At 35.0% G+C, this 27,847-nt stretch overlaps 1 protein-coding gene and 1 pseudogene across 1 annotated transcript in view; one reads left to right on the plus strand and one right to left on the minus strand.

Moving 5' to 3' along the window:
- COL24A1 (collagen type XXIV alpha 1 chain) overlaps nt 1-27,847 on the minus strand; it is a 384,669-nt gene that overhangs the window by 198,348 nt on the left and 158,474 nt on the right. The window contains exons 24-25 of the mRNA XM_055339781.1: nt 25,451-25,504; nt 21,977-22,021 (exon numbers count right to left, since the gene is read on the minus strand). Coding sequence (XP_055195756.1) covers nt 21,977-22,021; nt 25,451-25,504 — 99 coding nt within the window. The remainder of the gene's footprint in view (nt 1-21,976; nt 22,022-25,450; nt 25,505-27,847) is intronic.
- Nucleotides 25,675-27,337, plus strand: LOC129519262 (elongation factor 1-alpha 1-like; annotated as a pseudogene).

Here is a 27,847-nt window from a genome sequence, read left to right on the forward strand (position 1 = left end):
TATCTCATTGACTCCTACATATGGGACACATGAGAGAATACCCATATCAAAACAGAGAGGAAAGGCTAAAACACACTGTCACCATAAACTCCACTCCTGGCACATCATTATACAAACAGGAGGGGACCTCCAACTCCCAGCTTCTTCCTAAAACACAAAGGGTTTGAATCTCACATCTGGCATCCTAGTTTTAAGACTCCCACGAGAGAGAAGGGCTCCTCAAATCCTAGTTCTGGAAGTCAACAGGGCTTATGTCCACAAGACCCATTAGACTTTTATAAACAAGGAAGCAATTATTAACGAATGTATGAGCACTCACCATGGCTATTACCCCAGATCCCAGGGTAGAAGGAGCAGGCAAAAATCATCTATCTCTCAGCCTTGCCCTGAATAAGAGTTACTACATATTTTAAAAGCTACTTCCTGTGGGCCAAGTTTCTAATCTAGCAGGCATCTAGGGGCTGGCTCTGATCTTCCCCAAAGACCAGGAAAGCTATTGGACATCTCTCTTGTCTTCTCCAGGTCACTAGTATCTCTGTGAAAAGAGTCTGTATATGTGACTACGCTCCAGCTTTTACAGCTGCCACCCAAGGGATGGGTTTCCAGATTGCATGGCTTGGATAGCCAAAAGAGCTCACACTCACAAGTCCCATAGGACAGGGACTTAACCATCTAGGCTCAGTGTGTTAGGAACAGCCTAAAAATGTCCATCTTCTACTCTTTCTCTGGTAGGGGTTTTATTTGCCTACTTTAAAAACTGCTACCTAAGTGTGAGGCTTCTAATTTAGCAGGCATTTAGGGACTGGCTGTAATCTTTCCCAGAGACTGGGAGAGCCAACAGACATTCTCCCCCCTGCCTACTTCAACAACGAAATCAAATTACCAGTATCTCCCTGGAAGAGCCTGTACACACATCTGGCACCCCAGCTTTTACAGCCACTGCCCAAGGAACAAGTCCCCCAGATTGCCAAGTCAACAGAGCCTGCATTTACAAGTCTCACAGGGCTGGAACATACAAAGACATAGTTCTTAGCAGGTACAGGAGCACTCCCCTGTGGCAATATACTCAGCCCAGCATAAGGGAGCAGGCAAAAACTCTCATCTCCCAGTTTCTTCCTGGAAGGGGCTTAACTACATACTTTTCAGTTTCTATATGAGGGTCCAGCTTCAAATCAGCCTGCATATAGGTGACTGTGATTCCCTCCACCCCATGGGACACTGACAGGTCTCAGCATACTCTCAAATACTGGGAGCCACTAAGAAAAAAGAAAGAGGCTTGGACACTCACAAATTTGAGAGACATCCAGGTGCTCAGACCAGGTAAGGGTCATCTCTTAGAGGAGCTCACTTCTTAAGACTGAGAGAAGTGGTGGTTTTATCTAACACAGAAACCAACATAGAGGGTCAAGTAAACAGAAAAAAAACCCAGAGGATTGTGTTCCAAATAAAATAATAAGATAAGTCTCCAGAAACAGAGACAAATGATTTACCTCTCGTAAGGTTCAAAGTAATAGTCATAAAGATGCCCAGTGAGGTCAGAACAATGTATGAACAAATTCAATTTCAACAAAGAGACAGGAAATATTAAAAAGTACCAAACAGAAGCCATAGAACTGGAACATACAATGACTGAGTTGAAAAATGCATTAGAGGGTCTCAAGAACAGACTAAATCATGTGAAAGAAAAAAATCACTGACCTCAAAGTCAGGTCAATGAAATTCACCCATTTAGAGGAGCAAAGAGAAAAATAATAAAAAGAGTGAAGATGTATTAACAGACTTATGGAGTACCATGAAAGGAACCAATATACACATTATAGGGGTCCCAGAAGGAGAAGAGAAAAAGAGGTACAAAGCTTATTCAAAAAAATAAATAAATAAAGTCTGAAAACTTCCCTAATCTGGAGAAATAAACAGACATCCAGATCCAGGAAGCCCAGAGAGTTTCAAATATGACTAAAGAGACCCATAACAAGTTATTTACAATTAAATTGTCAAAAGTTAAATACAAAGGAGAGAATCTTAAAAGTATCAAGAAAGGACTCAACTTGTTAAATTACAAGGGAACCTCAATAAGACTATAAGATTTTTCAGCAGAAACTTTGTAGGCCAGAAGAGAGTGGGGTGATCTGTTCAAAGTGCTATAAGATGAAACTGCCAACAAAGAACACTCTACCTGGTAAAGCTTTCCTTCAGAATTGAAGAAGAGATAAAGTTTTCCAGACAAGCAAAGGTGGAAAGAGTTCTTCACCACTAGATTGATTTACAAGAAATATTAAAGAGTGTTCTTTAAGTTGAAATGAGAGGATGCTAATTAGTAACAGGAAAATATATTAAAAAGTATAAATCTCACTGCTTAAAATAAATATATAGTGAAATTCTGAATGCCTTAAGGTAATGGTGGTGAGTAAATTACTTACAACTCTAGTATGAAAGTTAAAATATTATTAAATATAATTATAGCTATAATAATTTGCTAATGGCTACAAAATGTAAAAGAAAAAAACTGTGACATCAAAAACAGAAAACTGCGCAGGGGGGGCCACTTGGTATGTGTTCAAAATTAAATTACCATCAGCTGAAAATAGAATACATGAAAGATAAAGATAAAGAAAAAGAAATCAAACCAGACCACTACAGAGAATCATCAAATCACACACACACACAAAGCGATCAAGAGAGGAAGAAAGGAACAAAGGAATTAAAAAACAAACAAGAGACAATTAACAAATGACAACAGTAAGTCCATACCATCAATAATTACTTTAAATGTAAATGGACTAAATTCTCCAAACAAAAGACACAGACTAGCTAAATGGATTTTTAAAAAAGAAGACCCAGGTATGTATTGTCTGTAAGAGACTCATCTCAGCTTCAAGACTAAAGTGATAGGATGGAAAAAGATATTCCATGTAAATGGAAACTAAAAGACAGGTGAGGTAGCTACACCTATATCACATAAAATAGACTTTAAGCCAAAGACTGTAACAAGAGACAAAGAAAGTCATTATATAATGATAAAGGAATGTGATCTAGAGAATGTAATATTTATAAACATGTATGCATTCAACCATAGGAGCAACTAAATATATAATATTAACAGATCAAAAGGCACAAATATAAAAATAGCAGGACAGTTCAATGCCTCACCTTCAATAATAGATAGATCACCCAGAATGAATATTAATAAAGAAATATTGGGTTTAGATCAGATGGACCTAACAAGTGTATACAGAACGTTCCATCCAACAGCACCAGAACAGATATCTTCTCAAGAACACATGGATCATTCTCCAGGATAGATCATACATATGAACCATTCTCCAGAATAGATCACATGTTAAGACACAAAATAAGTCTCAATAAATTAAGAAGATTGAAATCATATCAAATATCTTTTCCACCACAGAAATCAATTACAAGAAGAAAACTGAAAAGTCCACAAATATATAAAACAATCTCATATAAAATAACATTTAAAATATTTAGGAATTGAACTAAGAATATAAAAGATCTGTATACTGAAAACTAAAGACATTGATGGAAGAAACTGAAGACACAAATAAAATATCCTTTGGTTCACAGATTGGAAGAATTAATATTGTTAAAATGTCCACACTACCTAAAGCAATCTATAGTTTCAATGTAATCCCTATCAAGATTCCAGGGGCATTTTTTTACAGAAATAGAAAAAATAATTTAAAAATTAGTATGGAACTGCAGAAGACCTCAAATAGCCAAAGAAATCTTAATAATAAAGATTGGAGGTAGCATATTTCCTAGATTTCAAACTATATTACAAAGCTGTAATCATAATTTCATGGTATTGGAATAAAAAGAGTCACACAGATCAATAGGTTAGAATAGAGAGCCTAGAAATAAACTCATGCATATACAGTCAGTTTTTGACACAGGAGCCAAGAATACTGATAGGGAAAGGAAAACCTCTTCAATAAATGGTATTAAGAAAACTGGATAGTCACATGCAAAGAATGAAAGTGAACTCCTATTTTATACACAAAAATCAACTCAAAGTGGATTAAAGACTTAAAAATTAAGATCTGAAATAATAAAACTCTTAGAAGAAAATTGATAGAGGGAGTAGTCCTTTGACATTGGTCCTGACAATATTTTTTTAGACTTCATGACAAAAAGCAAAGCCAACAAAAGCAAAAATAAACAAATAGGACCACAACAAACTAAAAAGCTTCTTCATAGCAAAGGAAAGCATCAAGAGTGAAAAACACAATGAGAGAAAATATTTGCTAGCCACATATCTGATAAGGGGTTAATGTCCAAAATATACAAGGAACTCTTACAAATCAATAGAAATAAATAAAAAAATAATAAGTAAATAAGTAAATAAGTAAATAAGTAAGAAATAAATAAATAAATAAATAAATAAATAAATAAATAAATAAATAAATAAATAAATATAAATAAATGAATGTGGGACTGAGACTCGCATGGGGTTCTGTGCTTAATCTGACTGTTCCTCTCCCTCTGTTCTTCCCCCCACTCTATCTCTAAAATAAATAAAATCTTTAAAAATAAAGGAAATTATTTTAAAAACAATTCAATGAGCAAAGAAACTGAAAAGACATTTTGCCAAAGAAGATATACAAATAGCCTCCTGGTACATAAAGTTGCTCAGTAGCACTAGTCATCAGGGATATGCAAATCTCAACCACAATGAGAGGCCACCTCTCACCAGTGAGAATGACTAATGTCAAAAAAAAAAAAAAAGATAAGAGATAATAAACACTAGCAAGAGTGTAAAGAAAAGGGTACTCTTTTATACTGTTGGTGGGAATAGAAACTTGTATAGCACTATGGAAACCAGTATGGAGGCTCCTCAAGAAATTGAAAATAGAATGACCATACGACCTAATAATTCTGACCTAATAATTCTACTTCTCAGTATGTATACAAAGGAAATGTATTATCTTAAAGAGATATCTGTACTCCCATGCTCATAATAGCATTATTTACAATAGGTAGCGTATAGAAACAATCTCAGTGCCTGTCAATATATGAATGGATAAAAAAAATATGATATATGGCACAGTTATAAGATGAATAAGGTCTAAGGACCTAATGTACATCTCTGTGACTACAGTTGATAACTACATTGTAAAATTGAAATTTTTTAAGAAAATAGAACTGTTTTCACATACACATAAAAGGTAAATATGTAAGGTGATAGATGTGTTAAGTAACTCTGTGGGGGAATTCTTTTGCTGTGTGATACCTATATTAAACCATTACATTTCAAATATCTTACAACATTATTTGTCAGTAATGCTGAAAAAATGAACTGATATAATAGAAAAGTTTATTACTGGATATTTTAGGTGATTATCAAAGATTAATATAAAGTAGAAGACTTCAAGAAAAAGAAAATGCTAAGAGGAGGGGTTGGAATGGGTTTGGGAGGAGGGGTGATGAATACAGATTTGAATCCAATAAGTCTGAGATACAATTTTTAACTTTAAATGAAACTACAGATCAGAAAAAGCTTTTGGATTTACCTTCATCTATTTTTATTTCTTAAATACAAGTTACAGTTCATATTTAGGCTTCGCTTCACAAACCCTGGTCTTTAAAAGATTTAATTTAGTACTGGAAAGACATATAAATAAGCAAGGGCAGTAAATGATAGAGGCACATATAAGGTATAGAGGATAAAGTAATCAGGTTTAGAGGAGATGTTGTTTGAGCTGACTTGTGGAAGAACAGTAGGTACTTGTGAACCAGAAAAGATAGGAAGCACATTACAGGTAAGTATTAAGAGTCAGGGGAGCTGTGACCACTTATGCTTTACCTCCCTCCAGCTACTCAGAACTGCTTACAATACAGTTCTGCAAACTCTGCAGATATTTCATGCCTCCATATATTTTATTCTGATGCTGTTGTTCCCATTGAAATGTCCTTCCTTATTCAGATTGTATCACAACAATATGTCATAATTTCAGATTCTGCTCAAGCACATGAAAGTCCTCTTAAGATACAGCCAGTATCAAGTAACTTAGAAAAAATATTTTTCATTCTAATTTATTTCAGTCCATCATATAAAACATATACTTATTGTCAATATAAACTGTATTAGGCATGTGTTCATTGCTTTGGGAAGCAGTTTTCTGTATAGATAATTTAAATTAAAAAGTAACTGTGATATAAAGCAAAATAAGCTAAGGATTATGATAATATAAGCACTGAAAGCCTTAATAAGAAAGAGACTGAATCTAATTTTGGGGAGGGATATGGGAAAAGATTTCATGATAGATCAGATGATTTGAGAGGGGTCTGTAGAGTTGATGGTAGGCAGACAATGGGAGTGGGGAAATGAGTCCTTTAGAGGTCTTTAGAGGTAGAAATAATTGAACAAAGGTATAAATAAATGGGTTACTTTTAAGGAACATTGAATGGCCCTGTTTGGTCTACAAATTGGGAAGTGTGATAAATAACAACTATAAGGATAGGTGAAGGATATATATTGTAGAAGCTCTCAACAGTCAAGTTGAGAAATTCTTATAACCTATATTCTTAAGACTTCTATAGACTCATCCTCACCCCACACCCACACCCACCTCCTTATAATCTACAATGCCCCATTCCCCTAGCATTTTTAGAGAAGCTGTATCATCTAGGTCTTTCCAGATTTCAGTGACTAAATTGACTTTACTGCTAATGATATAATCAACATACCAAAGAAACAGATTTTGACAGAGAATTTTTCCAAAACCCATTAATCAGGAAAAAAAAAAACCTCAAAAAACTAAGCATATAATTCTTGTATGACAGCAGCTACAATCTTTCCATCTGGAACTGAAGAACTAGAAAGGTTATACAGTTATAAAAAGTTTTCTATAAGACACAAAGCTGGCTGTACTTATGGTTAAAATAAAATCATGGTTTCACTTAATTATTTTTCCTATGGTCAAAGGAAAGTATTAAACATACATCTTTTTGAACAAAAATGCTGTGATGTTCTCCCTCAGGCTGTTTGTAGAATTGATGAAAAAAAGAGATGTTTCATAAACAGAAGATAAGAATGCAAATGCAAAATATCTCAGCCTAATGAGAAATACAAGTCTAACGACATTCCTTAAAACTTTTCCCAAAGTAATGAAAGAAAAACTTACTTAAACTTAGTATGTGGAAATCCTTTTATTCTTAGAACAGAACTTCAAAAATACATGCACAATGTTCAGAAAAATGTTTCCAATGATCTTGTGTGAATAAAAAAGCAGATTTTTTTTTAAAAAAGCAGATTTCTTTGTTCTTGGAAAGTACTTCCTGATAAGATTCTTAAATATTTGTTGAGGAAAAAAAAGATAAAGTACTGTAGACTATTTTGGATCTACATGCAGTCTACATATAAATGCAAATTAATTCATTATGTTAATGTTTAGTACACAAAATCAGTGCATGGTAGTAACACAACACGTCTGCTAGTTTAATTTGCTTTTTTATTTGAAGAAATCACATTCACATTTAGTGCTTTTTTCAATTAATAATAAAAGAGTAATGAAACAAACACATATGGCAGATTCATTTAATAAAGACTGGTGTATCCAAAAAAAAAAAAAGGAATAACTTTCTATGAAAGAAAAGGGCAAACTAGACCTGTAGGCCAAATTTTGTCCTCTATTTCTTTTTTTTTTCCACTACTTTTTAAAGGATTTATTTTATTTACCTGAGATTAAAGAGAGCACAGAGGGAAGGGGCAGGAAGAGAGGGAGAAGCAGGCTCCCCACTGAGCAGGGAGCCGGAATCCAGGCTCGAGTCCAGGATCCTGAGATCATAACCTGAGCTAAAGGCAACTGCTTGAGACTAAGCTATCCTGGTGGACCTTTTCCACTATTTTTGTAAATAAATTTTTATTGGGAACACAGCCAGAGTCATCCATTTCCACATCGTCTAAGAGAGTGAGTTTTTGTACTACAATAGCAGACAGAGTTGAGTAGTTGTGACAGAGTTGATATGACCTGAAAGTCTACAATATATAATATTTGGTCTTTTACAGAAAAGTTTGCTAACCATGTTCTAAAACAAATGCTCCTTAAGTTCCAAATTCAGTGACCTTAAGTATTTTTTTTAAAAATCAGAACCATAAAATTTTTTCACTAGCCTTACTCTCAGATTCAAAACTGTATTTGCCTTCTCTAAGAGTAGTAGTGCTAAGAGTAGTCCAAGGCAACACCTTTATCCTGGTCTCTACCTTTACTTCCTTGGTTCAGCCTATTCTTTGATATGAACAGGCAATGTATTCTCCATCTTATAAATTCTAAGCATAAAAAAGTTATTAGAAATCTATTTCTATTGAAGTATAAATATCTAAATAAAACTGCACTACTAATAAATGAAAATAGTGTAGTTTTTTATGCAGATTTTTATGCAAACTTAGCACTCCCTTCCAACCAAAGAGCCACTCCACACCCCTCCTATATAGAAATTCAGAGCTGCCATTTCTTCAAACACTGTGATTACTACATTGTAGTATTTCTAATTGAGAAAACAGTAACATGTTTTTTTAGCCTAACAAAGCCAGATGTTTGTTATCAACATATATGTTACGGTAGGCATCAGAGAAATTTTTACTTCTTTTTTTAAAGAGAATATCTTCTATAAAAGGACTCATGTTTTGGTGTATTATGGTATAATTCTTTACTCATTTTTTAGATGACACGTCACTTAAGGATCAAGTATTAAATGGCTGTATATCTAGCACACAGTAAGTCTTCAATAAGTATCTTTTGACTGATAGAATAAATAAATGAAAGAAATTTATCAGTGTTGAATCATGGGATAATAATCTTTAAACCCCGTTTGGATTCTGAATCTTAATATCCCAGGCTCAGATACAGAATTATATTAAATGTGATTTTAAAAAATAATCCTTGGGAATAAATCCTGAAAAACCAAGTTATTTTTATCAATTCTAAAATAGGTAAAATGATCAAGTTTATGTCCTTAGTCAGAATGCTAAAAGCACCCTAGGCAGTAGTGCACTAAATGCTCACATGTGAAAAAGACTAATGTTATTATTTGTGTTTGGAAGTACAAACTTCCATTTTCATTTCTCCTCTATTTGATTACTTTGAAGCAGTGTATTGCTGTTTCAATTGGGCAATCTGGAAACTTTATAGACTAAGAAGAGTTCTCTTGTTTATTACTGTTTAATATAAATGATAAATACCTTGTTCCCTATGTTACTCCATAAATGTTGGATCTTATCCTTTTCCTCAGAATATTTAACTTTTTAATAGTCACTGGATATATATTTAGTAAGGATAAAAGAAAAAAATATACTTAACATAAAACAAAGTATATAAACCTTTATATTTCTAAGATATGCTGGCCTTTCAATAACATCTGTGTTTTTAGCATGTAGCACAGTATTTTGTGTATCATTCATTTCCTCCACAGATAGAAATTTTGCCTTTTACTTTCATTTCATAATCATGTAAATTTTTTTCATTTTTGATAGTTTTCCCTTAATAACCACTTATATGTGCTTTAATCTTGGTCTACCTCTTATGATATTTGCTTTTGCAACATGAACAATTTTCTGTAATCTTCATTTTCCCCATACACTTTAACTTTCATAGCTGTAGAAAAAAGTTCTATGGGACCACATTTAATAGAGTATTTATTTTCCTAATAATTTATTTCACTTTTTACAAAGAGATGTCATAAATGTAAAAAATAAAATAAAATGGTATATTTGATAGCCCAAATGATTCAGAAATCCTTCCACCTTTATAAACATTTCAGCTTTTCCCAGAAATTTGCTGACTCCATTTTATTAGAAAAATCTCCCGTGTTTGTGATTAAAATACTATTGATATCTCAGGGAACTGGGTGGCTCCATCAGGACTCTTGATTTCAGCTCAGATCATGATCTCAGGGTTGTGAGATCAAGCCCCACATCAGATTCCACACTTAGCATGAAGTCTGTTTGCGATTCTTTCCATTTCCCTACGTTCCACTCCCCTAACACTCCCTCTAAAATCGGTAAATAAACCTTTAAAAAACAGTATTAGTATCTCATTTAATGAATAATAGCTCACCTTGGGGTTACTTACACCTGGTTTTCAGAGAATGGTAGGTTTAGAACTGTCTTTAATTCTCTTCTCTTCAATTTACCTAGAATTGTAATGTCATATATCTTCTCTGTTTATATCCACTGATATGTCCACATACTTTGTGTGTATTCCTTTTTTATTTCACTGACTTATACTTCTTCTTTCTAGTTTTCTTTTTTTTCTAATTTTCTACACCTTCATGGACTTCATACTATAATGAAATTAATTCACTATGGCTTCTTAATCCAGTAAGTGATGCTATTTACACATTTCAAAGATGATAAATGTCCAACACATGATCTTAAAACAAAAGAATTTTGACACATCTATGAGGAATTTTGACACTTCCTCAAACCATAATGTGGTCTTTGGGCCCCATAATCTCTAACTATATATAGTTAACAATAAGACAATATGTATTCTTTAGAAAGGCAATAATTGGAAATATTCATATCGTTAAGTGGAAGCAAGGTGTTAAATTTCTTACCTTCTCCGAAATACATTTTCTTTTTTACGAAATAGAAGTAATTTTTACTTCCCAGAGTCTTTGTGAGGATTAACTGATACAACATATACAGAGTATCTGACCTATCACAGATTTTCAATAAATAGTAGCTATTTTTATTATATTCAGGTAAACATCCTTTTCATGATTGTATGTATGGTAAATATACATTTCATGTAATTCCATCTGAAAAACTACTTTGTATGTAGGAGACACATAACAGCTTTATAGTTGTCCTACAGGTCTGCACAGCTTGGAATCAGTGGGGGATAGTTGACATTTTTAAGATAAAGCATTGGGATTACAGAGGCTTTTTAAGGGCAGTTTGAGAGAGTTTTACTTTGTTCTTCTCATTTGGCTAAATGGTGTTATCAGTTTCTGGGACTTTTCCTCAAGAAAATATGAGCCACTTTTTATGATTTAGGTAAGTCTATTTAAAGTAGCTAGCGTTCTCCTTTGAATGAAAGGAGAAATGGAACTTATTAAATAAAATCAACTTGTATGAAGTCTGATAATAATTTCATGGTAATGCCACCAGAGAGCAACAAAACTAATCACTGTATTAAATGAGGTTTTGTGATATACACTTCTTGAATATTTTTTCCAGATCTTTCAAAATCTTTCCTGATTCCACTGTGAATACATTAAATTATGTTTTAATAATTCTAAGACATTAATAACATTTGACAGTTTTAAAATTTAACTGCCAGCTTTGCCTAAGATTACAAAGTAAAATTTTATTTTGCTCATTTACAAATCTAACTATTGTTTCCCAAGTTTCCATTTAAAGATGGGAACTAAACTTTCCCAACTAAAGTAGGTGGGAAAGTGGTAGAATAAGAGGACCCTAAACTCACGTTCACCATGTATACAATTAGATAACGCTCAGAGGGCAGCCCCGGTGGCTTAGTGGTTTAGCACACTTTCAGTCCAGGGCGTGATCCTGGAGACCCAGGATCGAGTCCCATGTCAGGCTCCCTGCATGAAGCCTCCTTCTCCCTCTACCTGTGTCTCTGCCTCTCTCTGTCTCTCATGAATAAATGAATAAAATCTTAAAAAAAAATAACGCTCATATCAGTGTAAATAACCCAGAAGATGATCCAAAGACTGGCAGATCAAACTCTACAACTAAAGGTAGGGAAGAGGCCACATCAGAGAGGGTACAAAGAGCAACAGGGTCCCCAGCAATGGGGAACAAGCAAGCTGGCAGTCCATGGAGTTGAGTGAGGGGGAGCTGAAACCATGGAGATGACAGAGAAACAGACTCACACATTAGGGAGCCTGCATGGGGACGATGAATATCCATAACCTTAGGTTTTGAAAATGAGAGGGGCTAAATTTCCTGAGTTCTTACAACCAGCAGGATTTAAAACCTGGAATTTAAAAAATCACTGGGCTTAGCTCTGGGAGAGCCCAGACAGCAAAAGGAAGCTGAGTCACCACCCTTCAAGAGATAGCATGACATACAGCCCCTGCAGATATAGCACAGAAGGGGCAATTTGAAAAAGGTCATACAGGCAGGAGAGTAGTTTACTCATTTTGTAGAGCATCTAGGAGGGACAGGGGTCACAGGAATACTCATGCAGGAACAAAGGAGCTGGCAGGCACCTTCTCCCTCCCCCAACCCCCAGCATAAACACACCGTCACCTGTGGGAATCAGTATACGACCAGAATTTACTACCTAATTGCTTACACCAAGCCCTACCCTACCCCTCTGGGCTTCAGCAGATCCGCCCTTTGCAGCCACCTACACCTAAGAATCCTGTAGCAGTTCCCTTCCCCTAGAATACCTGCACAAACCCTGCCAACACCATGTCTCCTGACAAGTGCACTTTGTGGATCTACCCCGGCCAGCCCCAGGCCCAGCAACTGTAGCAGCAGGTCTCATTTTGCAAGTAGACTGGCAGGCACTGTGGTAAAACTGTGTGCCCCACTCCAGCCTGGTCCCAACACACTCACTACTAGAACCTGTCCAAAGTAAAGCCATTAGCCAGGTAGCATAAAAATAGCTCCCTCAGGAGCCAGTACCCCTTCAAAGTAACTACTGCCCTGGTGTAAGGGAAAGATGACCTCACATCAGACCAAATAGATTAAACAGATATATTCAGAACATTCCATCATAAAACAACAGAATACACATTCTTTTCAAGATCACACAGAGAACATTCTCTGGAATAGATCATATATTAGGCCATAAAACAAATCTCAACAAATTCAGAAAGACTGAAGTCATACCATGTATCTTTTCTGACTCCAATGCTATGAAACTAGAACTTTTTCCAGAAAAACTCTGGAAAGAGCACAAATACATAGAGGTTAAATAACATGCTCAATGAATGAGTCAACCAAAAAATCAAAGAAGAAATAAAAATTTACATGGAGAAAAATAAAAATGAAAACACAATGTTCCAAAATCTTTGGAATGCACCAAAAGCAGTTCTAAGAGGGAAGCTTTTGTGTTTGTTTTTTTTTTAAGATTTTATTTATTCATGAGAGACAAACAGAGAGAGAGAGAGAAAGAAAAGCAGAGACATAGGCAGAGGGAGAAGCAGGTTCCCCTCAAGGAGCCTGATGTGGGACTCGATCCCAGAATCTCGGGTCACGACTTGAGCCAAAGGCAGACACTCAATCACTGAGCCACCCAGGCATCCCTAAGAGGGAAGTTTATTAGCAATACAGGCTTACCTCAAGGAGCAAAAATCTCAAATAAACAACCTAAGCTTACACCTAAGGGAGCTAGAAAAAGAAGAACAGACAAAACCCAAAACCAGTAAAAGGAAGGAAATAATAAAGATCAGAGTAGAAATAAATGATATAGAAACTAAAAACAAAACAAAACGAAAAAATGGAGCAGATGAAACCAGGAGCTAGTTCTTAGAAAAGATCAACAAAATTGACAGACCTTTAACCAGACTCAGACACAAAAAAGAAAGAAAAAGAGAGAGAAATCAAATAAAGTCAGAAATGAAAGAGAAAAAATAATAAGTGACACCACAGAAATACAAAGGATTGTAACAGAATATTATGAAAAACTATATGCCAACAAATTGGACAATCCAGAAGAGATGAAAAAAATGTAGAAACATATAACATACCAAACTGAAACAGAAATAGTAAATTTTAACAGACTGATTACCAGCAATGAAATTGAATTAGTAATCAAAAAACTCCCAACAACCAGAAGTCGATGATCAGATAGCTTCACAAATGAATTCCATCAAACATTTAAAAAAAGGTTAAGACCTATTCTCAAAATTTTCCAAAAAATAGAAGAAGAAAAACTTCAAATTCATTCTATGAGACCAGTATTACCCTGATATCAAAACCAGATAAAGACACCACCAAAAAACAGAACTATAAGCCAATCTTTGATGGACATGGATGCAAAAATCCTCACAAAATATTAGGCAAACTAAACCCAACAATATATTAAAAAAATCACTCACCACTATCAAGCGGGATTTACTCCATGGCTGCAAGGGTGATTCAATATTCACAAATCAATCAACGTGATACATCACATCAATAAGAAAAAGGAGAAGAAGCATATGATCCTTTCAGTAGATGCAGAAGAAACATTTGACAACATCCATTCATGATAAAAACCATCCATTCATGATAAAAACCTCAATGAAGCAGTATTAGAGGGAACGTATCTCAACATAATAAAGGCCTTATAAGAGAAAACTAATTTCATACTGAATGAGGAAAAACAGAGCTTTTTCCTATGGTCAGGAACAAGACAAAGATAATTGCCTCACCACTTTTATTCTGACTCTCACCACTTTTGTTCAACATAGTATTGGAAGTCCTAGCCACAGCAATCAGACCAAAACCAAAACAAACCAAAATTAAAAAAAAAAAAAAAAAAAAAAAACAACATCCAAACCGGTAAGGGAGAAATAAAACTTTCACTATTTGCAAATGACACTATACTATATATATATAAAACCTGAAAGATTCTACCCAACAAACTACTAGAACCGATAAATGAATTCAGTAAAGTTGCAGGACACAAAATCAATGTACAGAAATCCAGTGCATTTCTATACACTAATAATGAATCAGCAGAAGGAAAAATTAAGAAAATAATCCCATTTGCAATTGTACCAAAAAATCAAACAGCTAGAAAAAACCTAATCAAAGAGATTGAAAGATCTGTACTCCTAAGAACTATGAGACACAGATGAAAAAAACGAGGACAACACAAACAAATGGAAAGATATTCCATGTTCACAGATTGGAAGAACAAATATTGTTAAAATGTCTCTACTAAGCAAAAGCAATCTACACATTTAATGCAACCCCTACTAAAACACCAACAGCATTTTTCACAGAAAACAAACAATCCTAAAATTTGTACAGACTCACAAAAGACCCCAAAGAGCCAAAGCAGTCTTGAGAAAGAAAAACAAAACTGAAGATATCACAATTCCAGACTTTAAGTTATATCACAAATCTGCAGTAATCAAAACAGTGTGGTACAGCACAATAACAGACACAAAGATCAATAAGACAGAATAGAAAACCCAGAAATAAACCTATAATTATATGGTCAATTCATCTTTGACAAAGGAGTTAAGAACATGTAATGTGAAAAAAGATAATCTCTTCAACAAATGGCATTGAGAAAACTAGACAGCTACTTGCAAAAGAATGAAACTGGACCACTTTCTTATACCACACACAAAAATAAACTAAAAATGGATTAAAGACCTAAATGTGAGGCCTGATAACCATAAAAATCCTAGAAGAGATCACAGGCAATAATTTCTCTATATTGCCTGTAGCAACTTTTTTCTAGATATGCCTTGAGGCAAGGGAAACAAAAACAAAAACAAACTTTTGGGACTTTTTCAAAATAAAAAGCTTCTGCACAGCAAAGGAAACAATCAACAAATGTAAATAACAACTTACTGACTGAGAGAAGGTATTTGCAAATGACATAGCTGATAAAGGGTTAGTATCCAAAAATATATAAAGAACTTATACGACTAAACACCAAAAAAAAAAAAACAAATTATCCAATTTAAAAGTTGGCAGAAGAGGGACAGTGGTTAAGCGTCTGCCTTTGGCTTAGGGCGTGATCCTGGAGACCCGGGATGGAGTCCCACACTGGGCTCCCTGCACGGAGCCTGCTTCTCCCTCTGCCTCTTTTTCTTTTCTTTTCTTCTTTTCTTTTCTTTCTTTTCTTTTCTTTTCTTTTCTTTTCTTTTCTTTTCTTTTCTTTTCTTTCTTTCTTTTCTTTCTTTTCTTTCTTTCTTTCTTTCTTTCTTTCTTTTCTCTGTGTCTCTCATGAATAAATAAATAAAATCTTTAAAAAAAATGGGCAGAAGACATGAATAGACATTCCTCCAAAGAAGACATGCAGATGGCCAATAGAGACATGAAAAGATGCTCAACATTACTCATCATCAGGGAAATGCAAATCAAAACTAGAATGAGATAGTACCCCATACCTGTCAGAATGGTTAAAATAAAAAAGGCAAAAAACAAGTGTTGCTGAGGATGTGGAAAAAAAAAGAATCCTCATGCACTGTTGGTGAGACTGTGAACAAGTGCAGCTACCATGGAAGACAGTATGGAGGGCCTTCAAAAAATTAAAATTAGAACTACCCTACCCCGGGTAGGGTACTAGGTATTCATCTAAAGAATACAAAAACACTAATTCGAAAGGATGTATGAACCCTGTGTTAACTGCAGCATTAACTACAATAGCCAAATTATGGAAGCCACCTACATGTCCACTGACAGATGAATGGATAAATTAGAGGTGATATATATTATATATTTAATAGAATATTACTCAGCCATAAAAAAGAATATCTTGCCATTTGCAACAACATGGAAAGAGAGAATTATGCTAAGTGAAATCAGTCAGAGAGAGACAAATGCCATATCACTTCATTCATATGTGCACTTTAAGAAACAAAACAAATAACAAAGGGGGGGGGGAGAGACAGACCAGAGACAGACGTTTAACTATAGGGAACAATCAGATGGCTACCAGATGGGAGGTCAGTGTGGGATAGGTGAAGTAAGTGAAGGGGAGAAGGGATATATTTATCTTGATGAGCATTGAGGAATATATGGAACTCCTGAGTCAGTCTATTGTACATCTGAAACTAATATAACAGTGTATGTTAACTACACTGGAATGATAATAGAAATGAATAAAATAAAGTAAATAAAATATAATAAAAATAAAATAATAAAGATAAAATAAATAAAATTAAAAATAAAATATAAAATAAAGAGAACAAGATAATTAGCCAATTGATTTTAGAAGTACATAAAAAATAAAGAGAGAAACTGATGATTTATGATGCAGATAAAAGAATCTTGAACAGGAAGTAGAAAATCCAAATATGAAATCAAGATCCACTGCTTACTAACTGTATGAATTTGAACACATCAAGTAACTTGAGTAAATTTCAATTTCCTCACTTTCAGAATGTCAATAAGCTTTATCTTACTAGAGTTGTTTAAAGATTAAATGAAATAACAGTTCTTCCATAAATAGATTCCTTTTCATTTCCACCTCTGACTCCACCTCTATTTGGTCTTGAAGGAACTAGCTATAATCCTACTTAGAATCAGCCATCAGAAGCTCTATAATTCTAAAGGTTTTGTAATGAGAAGTGGAATACCTGATTTTGAGGATTATCCATGGCCTTTCCTCTTCCTCTTCCTTTCTGCTCATCAGTCATTTACTATACACTAGCACACCAGAGGGCAGGCAGAAAAACAGAGAGGACACAGTAGATCGCTTATGAAATTTTGCTAAATTGATAAATTCAGGAATAAATGATATAAAATCAAGTAGCTGAGTTATATTTTAAAAGGTAAATCAATATGGCCAGACCGTAGGACACTCTTAATAATCCCTTCAGGTGGACAGAAAGTTGCAACTGAAACTTAATGTAGTCACTTTACGAAAAAGAAATTCCAAATTTTATAATCAAAAGAAACCAGAAGAGAATCCTGGAGGTCACTGCCACTCATTTTCCAAAGACATCCCGGTTTCTCGTTACAGGGAAAAGCTTACATGGTTTTGAATATCTGAGCCATAAAGGAAATAGAGGTTGTTATCCCCTTCATGAAAAAGGTTGTGAAGCCATTGGCTCTAAAATATTGAGTCTAGTTCCATTTGCTATAACAGCAGGAAGACATAATGAAATTGGAGGAGAGCCAGAGAAAAGAAGCCAAATTGGCAGGTGAGTGGAAGATGAGGAATATTTAAATTCTTAGAAAAGAGTCCTAGATTCTTAGAATTGGAATTATCCTTAGATATCATATATACTAATTCCTTATGTGTCCAGAATATTCCTGATAAATCATAAATAGTTATCAAAGACCTATTATATACTGGGGACTGACTAGAATCCTTCCTCTTTTTTTGCAGCCCATGTTCAAATTATCACCTCAAATATATCTCGTATGCATCCACTTCTCTTATATTCACTGCCATCACCTTGGCCCAAGTCATCCTTCTTTCTCATTTAGGCTATGACAATAGCATTCTAACTGGTTACCCTCTTCTGCTCTGCTCCTCATAACCATGTTCCAACTTCCCAATCCATTGCCACTAGTGTGACTATAAAACACAAATTAAATCATGTCATTGGCTTACATAGAATACTTCAATGATTTTCCATCTACTTCAGGATCAAGTCCAAAGTAATAAACATGGCCCTGAAAGATTTGGCTTCTGCCTCCTTTACTAATAGCCCCTCACTATGCTTTTTCCCTTGGCTCACGAAGGTCTATCCATACTGGCTTTCTTTCAGTTCCTAAAACAGCCAAATGCTTTTCCATATAATAATAACCACCACCACCACCATTACAGATAACATTTCCCAGGTTTTTACTATGTGATTGGCTCTGTGCTAAGTGCTCTAAGTGCTTTGCCCTGTTTAATCCTCACAAGAAATTCCATGAAGTTATTATTTTCACGCTTTTATTGTTGAGAAAACAAATATTTAGAGAAATTTCTCTAAAGCAAAGTAAGTCCAAAGTTGGAAAGTCTGTTATGTTGCATATTCCAGGAATGTTCTTTCTCCCCACTCTTCCCTAGCTAGATCATACTATGCTTCATGGTTACAAATCATATGTCGTTTCCTCAAAGCAGACTTCTCTCATTTTCTGATCTAAATTTGGCACATCTATCAGAGTCCCTTAAACTTTTCCTCTATAGAATGTAACACAGTTTATGAACATGTATTTCTTTATGCAGTTATTTAGAAGGTGTTGAATTACTCCATGGGAGAGTCTGAGCATTAGAAATTTTATTAAAATATTTTGCCAACAAAAAAAGCTGCTCCCTTATAATGTCTATCCACTGATCCTAATTCTGGTCTCTTGACCAATACTAAAAAATTTGATTCTTTTCTCTTTTACACCTCTTCAAAATACTTTCAGCAGGAAAGTTAAAGACCGAGAGGACTGGCAATTAGGTGGGATAATTTCAGGTTTATTCATAAAAAAATAGAATGCTAGAATGAAAATGATGAGGGGCATCTTTTGGAATTATAGACGTTTTTAGGGCACATTTATAAAAATTAATTATTTGTCTACAATAAATGAATGTAAAAAGTATAGAGACATGATATATAGATGGGGTTGCTGTGCTTGGCATGCTGTATCACAAACTAGGTTCTAATTTGTATAGATCTAGAAGGCAACAAAACTGGAGGAGGTCCAGTTAAAGGCAATTAAAAGACTACAAAAGATTGGGAAAAGTAAAACCTAGCTATGCAATTTCAACTAACCTTAGATATCTCAAAATTACAATACTGATGTCAGAAAGTACAATCATATCTTACCATATTATGAGTTTTGTTTTAACAGAACTCTGGATTGGATGAACCATATTTCTAAGATTTTGAAATTAGTAAGATAAAATAAAAGCTGGGGATTACCAAGAGCTGAAAGCAAATACTCTTTAGGCATTTTATATGTTTTAATTAACTCAATATAGTCACTAAAGTTTTTTTTGTTTTAAAGTCTATCTCCTGGGATCCCTGGGTGGCGCAGCAGTTTGGCGCCTGCCTTTGGCCCAGGGCGCGATCCTGGAGACCCGGGATCGAATCCCATGTCGGGCTCCCGGTGCATGGAGCCTGCTTCTCCCTCTGCCTATGTCTCTGCCTCTCTCTCTCTCTCTGTGTATGTGTGTGACTATCATAAATAAATAAAAATTAAAAAAATAAAGTCTATCTCCTATCCTTAATGAGAAAGATGAAACATCAAAGATGCAAAGGTCCTTTTGTCTGATAAGATATTTGGTGTTTAAAATCTCTCTATAACTTGTAGTCCAAGTGGCTATTAGAAAACAAATTAAATGACTTGATGGTGGGGGATCCTTTCACAAAGTATATGGGTATTAAATCACCACGGGTGACTGGGTGGCTCAGTTGGTTAAGCCTCTGCCTTTGGCTTAGGTCATGACCTCAGGGTCCTCGGATAGAGCCCCACATTGGGGCTCAACAGGGAGCCTGTTTTTCCCTCTGCCTGTCACTCCCCCTGCTCCAATTCTCTCTCTCTCTCTCTCTGACAAATAAATAAAATCTTTAAAAAAAATCATCACATACACTTTAAATATCTTATAACTTTGTCAATTATACTGCCAGAAAGCTGGGATATGACACTTTGAGATTTAGATTTTGAGTTTAGATCTCTAGGTTTAAATCTCAGTCTGTAATTTATTAGTTATGCGACTTCGAACAAATTCCTTACTGAGCTTCAGTTTCCTCAGTTCAAAAACTATAATAACAAAATGTGTCTTTTAAAATTGTTTGAGAATTAAATGCAATGCTGCAATGTTAAACATCCCTTTGTCTTATGTCTGGCACATAGCAAATGCTCAATAAATGTTAATTTCCCTCTAATAATAGAAATCCACTATCTGCCGAGACACTTCCTCTTTAGACAGCACTCACTGGCAATGGGTTCTTATACTGTCTGGAACTATTCCAACATTACTAAGTAAATAACACTTAGAAGTATAATATATCATGTTTTATTAAGGAAAGATGCACTTAGGGTGCCTGAGTGGCGCAATAGGTTAAAGATCTGACTCTTGGTTTCAGCTCAGGTTGTGATCTTAGGTCTCATGATCTCAGGGTCGTGAGATAAAACCCCGCATCTGGCTCTGGGCTCAGTATTAAGTCAGCTTCAGATTCTCTGTCCCTTTCCCTCTACTCCTCCTGCTTATGCCTTGCTCACTCTTTCTCAAATAAATAAATAGATCTTTAAAAAAGAAAAAAAAAGATGCTCTTCATTGGTACTTTAACTTTGGCTATTAATTCTAGTTTATACATATTTCTTAGCAATTTGTCACTCAAACATAGCAGAACTTACTTTGAATGACCTTAGAGAAATATGAGTTACAATTATATGAAAAGTCTTGAATAATCTAATTGATGTAAATGTTCCACTGAAATTACCTTTCTCAGTAAAAACAAGAACAAAAAATTCTTCTTCTAGTTATTAAGGATTAATTGGTATGGCAATGATCTTTTAAGATTAAATGAATCCCCTCCTATTTTTATTAAGAACTAATGACAAAAATAAGACTATCAGAAATATATTGCTATTTTATCACAAGGCCAGGAAATATGATTGTTTAATTCCTGAAGATTGCAAAGTAATCTTTTAGAAAAGTTGTTTTTAAGTCATGAGATAGTTTAGAGGTAATAGAATGTGTTCATTTAACCTATTAAATGGTACTATTTGCTTTATGATAACCCAGCACACTTTGTAAATAAATTTACCTTTCTTGCATTAATGTAATTTTCCACTTTGTATATGTCATATGGGTTCATTTGTTAGAAAATATTTTAGCTGGCTTTCCCTAGTACAGGAAATAAAATTACTTATATCTGATTCAAATACAACATAAAGCATCCTACTTCCATAGAAATGTAAACTTTAACAAGTCAAACTTTTTTGAGTAAAGAAATTGCAATATGCTAATACTTTACTTCTTAGTTTATCTTTCAAACCTGAAGAAAAATATTTTCAAGCTTAAAAGCTTACTATTTTATGGCTTGGTAAGTTGTAATTTTTTAATAATGAAAAATGTTAAGGTCAAATTTAGATTGAAATGATCAGAACTAAAATTAAAGACCAAATATTAGAAATAAGAATGCTCCTGAGATTATAAATGTAATTTATATTGGACAAAAAATATCAGTAACTGTATTTCCTCTTAGTTCTCTTGTACAGTAGGTTTTATTTGTCATATCACAAATGACTTTAAATTTGTAGGAGCTAAGCATTTTTTGTATGGAATTTTATTAAGCACAGATCATGGTTAATATGACTTCTAGACATGCTTACAGATGATGGTAAAAATAAAAGAGCATAAGATAAGCTTACTGTTTCACCAATCTTTCCAATGTTTCCTTGATCTCCTACTTCTCCCTGTTAATAAATAATAGAAAGCTGTAAAAATGGTTATTTTTCAAATAAGATCACTCATGACATTGCTTCCATTTTCATTTAATGTGATTAGTCAAATCCAAAAAAAAAATGCAAAGAGAACTTCAGTTATTCAAAACTGAGGAACACAGCCTTTCAAGTATTTCCCTACGTTACATTCTTCTATTTATGATTTTAAACACTTTTAAAACATTTTCGCAAATAAAATTTTAAACATGAAATATTCAGACATACTCTGTAAAAGGCAGAATGGTAGGTGCTGCAGAAGGTATTAAGAAGAATAAAAATAGGGGGGATCCCTGGGTGGCACAGCGGTTTGGCGCCTGCCCTTGACCCAGGGCGCGATCCTGGAGACCCGGGATCGAATCCCACGTCGGGCTCCCGGTGCATGGAGCCTGCTTCTCCCTCTGCCTATGTCTCTGCCTCTCTCTCTTTCTCTCTGTGTGACTATCATAAATAAATAAAAATTTTAAAAAAAAAAAAAGAAGAATAAAAATAAAAGAAAGACTTTGCCCACAGGAATGCTCTATTTGTTTCAGGAGAAAAGATCTCACTGCTGAGCAGAACAGAATACCTGTAGTAGGTTTATGTGGTAAGGGAGCTCATAGGAGCATGCGTGCTGTGGGCTGGTACAGCCAGAGTTGGCTTCCCTGGGTAAGTCATGTATGCTCATAACGTTACCACAGTCTATAGTCCATGATGCTCTGAAAACTCAATTTTTCAAAACTTGTCTGGTGGCAAACTTGACCTAACCCGAATTTATTTGGCAGCAACGCTTTATCTGACCTGAGAGAGGCGATTTATACTCCTGTTTATTTTAATTAATCTGAACATCCTTCTATTTCACCACAGAAATATTAACATTTCTAATTACACTGTGTTGTCCCATAATAGCCAGCTGGCGGTGTTAGGTAAACTGTAATATATTCATCATACTATTTTTTGAAAATCCAAACATCGATGATTTCAAGTAATAGCTTATGAAACTGTATTTGAGTTGGGCTTTGAAGAATGGGTGAGATTTCACCAATGATGAGAAAGGTCCATTTTTGGTGTTGAGGAATGGCATCAGTGAAGGCTGAACAAAGTCATGGATTAATGAAAGGTATAAGATTAAGTTCATGGTACCATGCAGAGTTAACCTGACAAGGGTGTATGTTCTATATATGGAAAGAGGAAATTTAACCATCAATTGCTATTTAAAAATTATTAAAATTAAACCATCCATTGCTATCTGAAACATTAAATTAAAAATTTAAATACTATTCAAAAATTAAAATTATTTATTATTAAATTGCTATTTAAAAATAAATTTAAAATTAATTAAAATTAAAGCATCAATTGCTATTTTTAAAAAATTAGTAATTAAATCTCAGGATGAAATAGTAAATTGTTAAACAGCACCGAACAATATTGTAGTCACTAATAACGTATACATAGCTACTGAGCATTTGAAACTGGCTGATGTGAACTGAAATGTGATGCAAATATAAAATACACAGTAGATTTCAAAGACTCTATATCAAAAAAGAATATAAAATATCTCATTAATAATTTTAATATTGATCACATGTTGAAATGATGATATTTTCATATTTTGGGTTACATAAACGTATTGCTAAAATTAATGTCGTTTGTCTCTTTTCATTTTTTTCTGTGGCTCACATCTGTGATTCATATTATATACTCTACTGGACAGTGCTGATTTTAAGCACTGATACCTAATATTCATATGAGTAATCAATTTGAAATAAACTTTTAAAGACTACACAAGTTTTTGTTTCAATTTCTGTATCCTTTTAGATATACAATAAAGAATGAAGCATTTTGGTTTGTAAATCCTAGTTTTTGACTGACAATTCACTAGACAGCTCTTGTAGAAAATTTGTGACAGAATAATATACAGATTATTAATTTTCTTGTATTTCTCCCTCTTTACCCAATACCCCAAGATTCCAAGGGAGAGGGACTGTTTTTGTGCTTCATAGTCTCAGGGGAGGTTTGTATTAACAGGCAGAAAGCAGAAGTGGCTTGCAGATTACCTGCATCACTGCCTTAGTTTTCAGGGAGCCTGAAGGTAGGAGGTCAGTTGGTCTTTGAGGGTAACAAGAGAGAGAGGAATATTTCCCCAGGCCTAGGACGAGAACAGAGATCCTAGGGTTCTGTAAAAGGTGGTGTGACCCTTAACCAACTCCCAAGTGCTCCCCCCAGGAATGCCAGGTTCCCCCAAGGGAATGCCTGGTTCTAGTGAACAGCTGTATGATATACCAAGACTAAAATCTCGGACAAATACAAGGAGTTGATGATTAAAGAACTCCTTCATCTCTTGGGTAACAAAGACCCCCCTAAATGCTGGTGTGCTTCTAGTAAGGAGGCAGGATGTCACTATGGCTAAGATTCAGTTTCTTGCCAGTTTGACTAGATGGTAGCTCACAGGTGGACTTTTTAGAGCTATTTGGCAGTACAGGGATTAATCTCGGTCAAGGAGAATTAACTTTTCTGTTTATAAATATCATGTTTCCATTTCCAGGTCTAACTTGAAGGTCACGTACACATATTACCCCAGGATGACTACAGTCACAGAGAGACAGGCTGACACATTAGAAAATATTTTAGCTCATATTTCTTTATTAATTGACCTCAAAAAATACTGTTTGTCTTTCCCTTAGATCCTAGTATCACAAAAATAGTTTAATATAAATGAATTGTAACTTTAAGAAATCTAGCTATAATGCTGTAAAGCTTTTCAATTTTTCCTTAGGTTTTAAGTTTGTATAAATCAGCAATTCTTATAAACTAGTAAGTAGTTTTCTTTAGACCTTAATGTTGTACATACAAAACCACTGCATTATTTTATATTTGTTGGTGTTAAAAAGTCATACAAAACTTAGAAACAAGGCAAAAATGTAGGTGCCACATTCTTTCAATGACATAATGTGGTAAAGGCCACCTAGTGATTTTCTAGGAAATGTACTTAGAATCACTACACAATTGCTTAAAGGACTCAGACTTGATGAAGATATATAAAATCTATATCTATATATAGTGAAGTTATATTAACTTATAGATTTATGTCCAGTGAAATGGATAGCCCCCCAAATTGTGGTTTATTCTCCTATATCTAACCACAAATCTCAATAATTCTTTATTAAACTGCCTATCTATCCAAATAAAGATATAGATATAAACACAGTCACAGTTATAGATATTTATAGACTCAGATACAGATGTGGATATAAAGATATGTAACTTCTCAAATGCTAGTTGAGCCAGTTTTAACATATTACTGGTTCCCTCACTAATAAGTTGAAAAAAATCTTAGACAAATGTTCATTTTATATTTTTGTGGTAGTCATAATTTTATCTTTTTGAAAACTATACTTTGTAACTGCTAAATATCAGGTACTTTACCTTTAAGCCTTCTGGTCCTGGTTCACCTGCATACCCCTTTTGACCTGGTTTTCCCTAGAAGAAAACAGAAAAAAAAAGAGATATGTTTAATCATATGTTTTTGGAAATTATCAAACATTTATGAGATTCAGACCATTCTATGAGATAAAGCACTTCAAAATTATTTGATAAGTGTATTTTAGCATCCCCATTAGTATTCATTCTACAGTCTTTAACTGTCTACTATGTGCCCTGCACAGTTATAGGGGTTGAGGTATGAAGAATACACTAAGCATATCTGCCTTCATAGAGCTTACATTCTAATGAGGATGATAAAATTAAAAAAAAAGTAAATATATACTATTTAGGTACTGTAAAATGTAAAGGACATAGAGTTAAGCAAGGAAGGGAGACATAAACTGTTGTGGGAGTTTTGTTGAAATTTTTTATAAGATTGCCAAGGAAGATTTTTCGCAACAGGTTTGCCGCCAGAACACAGGTGTTGTGAAAACCACCGCTAAACCTAAACCAAAACGGGAGGAAAAGACTCATGACTCACATCAATATCGTTGTCATTGGACACATAGATTTGAGGAAGTCTACCACTACTGGCCTGATCTACAAATGTGGTGGGATCGACAAAAGAACTACCAAAAAATTTGAGAAGGAGGCTGCTGAGATGGGAAAAGGCTCCTCAAGTATGCCTGGGTCTTGGATAAACTGAAAGCTGAACATCAACGTGGTATCACCATTGATACCTCTCCCTGTGGAAATTCGAGACAGCAGGTATTATGTGATCATCATTGATGCCCCAGGACACAGAGACTTTATCAAAAACATGATTACAGGCACATCTCATGCTGACTGTGCTGTCCTGATTGTCGCTGCTGGTGTTGGTGAATTTGAAGCAGGTATTTCCAAGAATGGGCAGACCTGTGAGCATGCCCTTCTGGCTTACACACTGGGTGTAAAACAACTAATTGTTGGTGTTAACAAAATGGATTCCACTGAGCCACCCTACAGCCAGAAGAGATATGAGGAAATCGTTAAGGAAGTCAGCACCTACATTAAGAAAATTGGCTACAACCCCAACACAGTAGCATTTGTGCCAATTTCTGGTTGGAATGGTGACAACATGCTGGAGCCAAGTGCTAACATGCCTTGGTTCAAGGGATGGAAAGTCAACTGTAAAGATAGGAATGCCAGTGGAACCACACTGCTTGAAGCTCTGGATTGCATTTTGCCACCAACTCGTCCAACTGATAAGCCCTTGCATCTGCCTCTCCAGGACATCTACAAAATTGGTAGTATTGGTACTGTCACAGGGGGCCGAGTGGAGACTGATGTTCTTAAGCCTGGCATCGTGGTCACCTTTGCTCCAATGATACAATTGAAGTAGTCTGTTGAAATGCACCATGAAGCTTTGAGTGAGGCTCTTCCTGGGGACAATGTGGGCTTCAGTGTCAAGAACATATCTGTCAAAGATGTTCATTGTGGCAACGTGGCTGGTGACAGCAAAAATGACCCACCAATGGAAGCAGCTGGCTTCACGGCTCAGGTGATTATCCTGAACCATCCAAGCCAAATCAGTGCTGGATATGCACCTGTGCTGGATTGTCACACAGTTCACATTGCTTGCAAGTTTGCTGAGCTGAAGGAGACGATAGATCATCGTTCTGGAAAAAAAGCTGAAAGATGGTCCTAAGTTCTGGAAATCTGGTGATGCTGCCATTGTTGATATAGTTCCTGGCAAACCTATATGTGTTGAGAGCTTCTCTGACTATCCTCCTCTGGGCTGTTTTGCTGTTTGTGACATGAGAAAGACAGTTGCTGTGGGTGTCCTCAAAGGAGGCAGCTGGAGCTGGCAAGGTCACCAAGTCTGCCCAGAAAGCTCAGAAGGCTAAATGAATATTATCCCCAATACCTGCCACGCCAATCTTAACCAGTGGTGGAAGAACGGTCTCAGAACTGTTTGTGTTAATTGGCCATTTAAGTTTAATAGTAAAAGACTGGTTCATAATAACAGTGTATCACAAAACCTTCAGAAGGAAAGGAGACTGTTTTGTGGACCATTTGGTTTTTTTTGTGCGTGTCTGGCAGTTTTAAATTATTAGTTTTTAAAAATCAGTAGTTTTTAATGGAAACAACTTGACCAAAAATCTGTCACAGAATTTTGAGACCCGTTAAAACAAAAGTTTCAGAGAAGGACAAACATTATATGGTCTCATTCATTTGGGGAATATAAAAAATAGTGAAAGGGAATAAAGGGGAAAGGAGAGAAAATGAGTGGGAAATATCAGAGAGGGAGACAGAACATGAGAGACTCCTAACTCTGGGAAACAAACAACAGGTGGTGTAAGGGGAAGTGGGGGGGGTGACTGGGTGATGGGCACTGAGGGGGGCACTTGACGGGATGAG

Source organism: Nyctereutes procyonoides, unplaced genomic scaffold (genome assembly GCF_905146905.1).
Source record: "Nyctereutes procyonoides isolate TBG_1078 unplaced genomic scaffold, NYPRO_anot_genome, whole genome shotgun sequence".
NCBI lineage: Eukaryota > Metazoa > Chordata > Mammalia > Carnivora > Canidae > Nyctereutes > Nyctereutes procyonoides.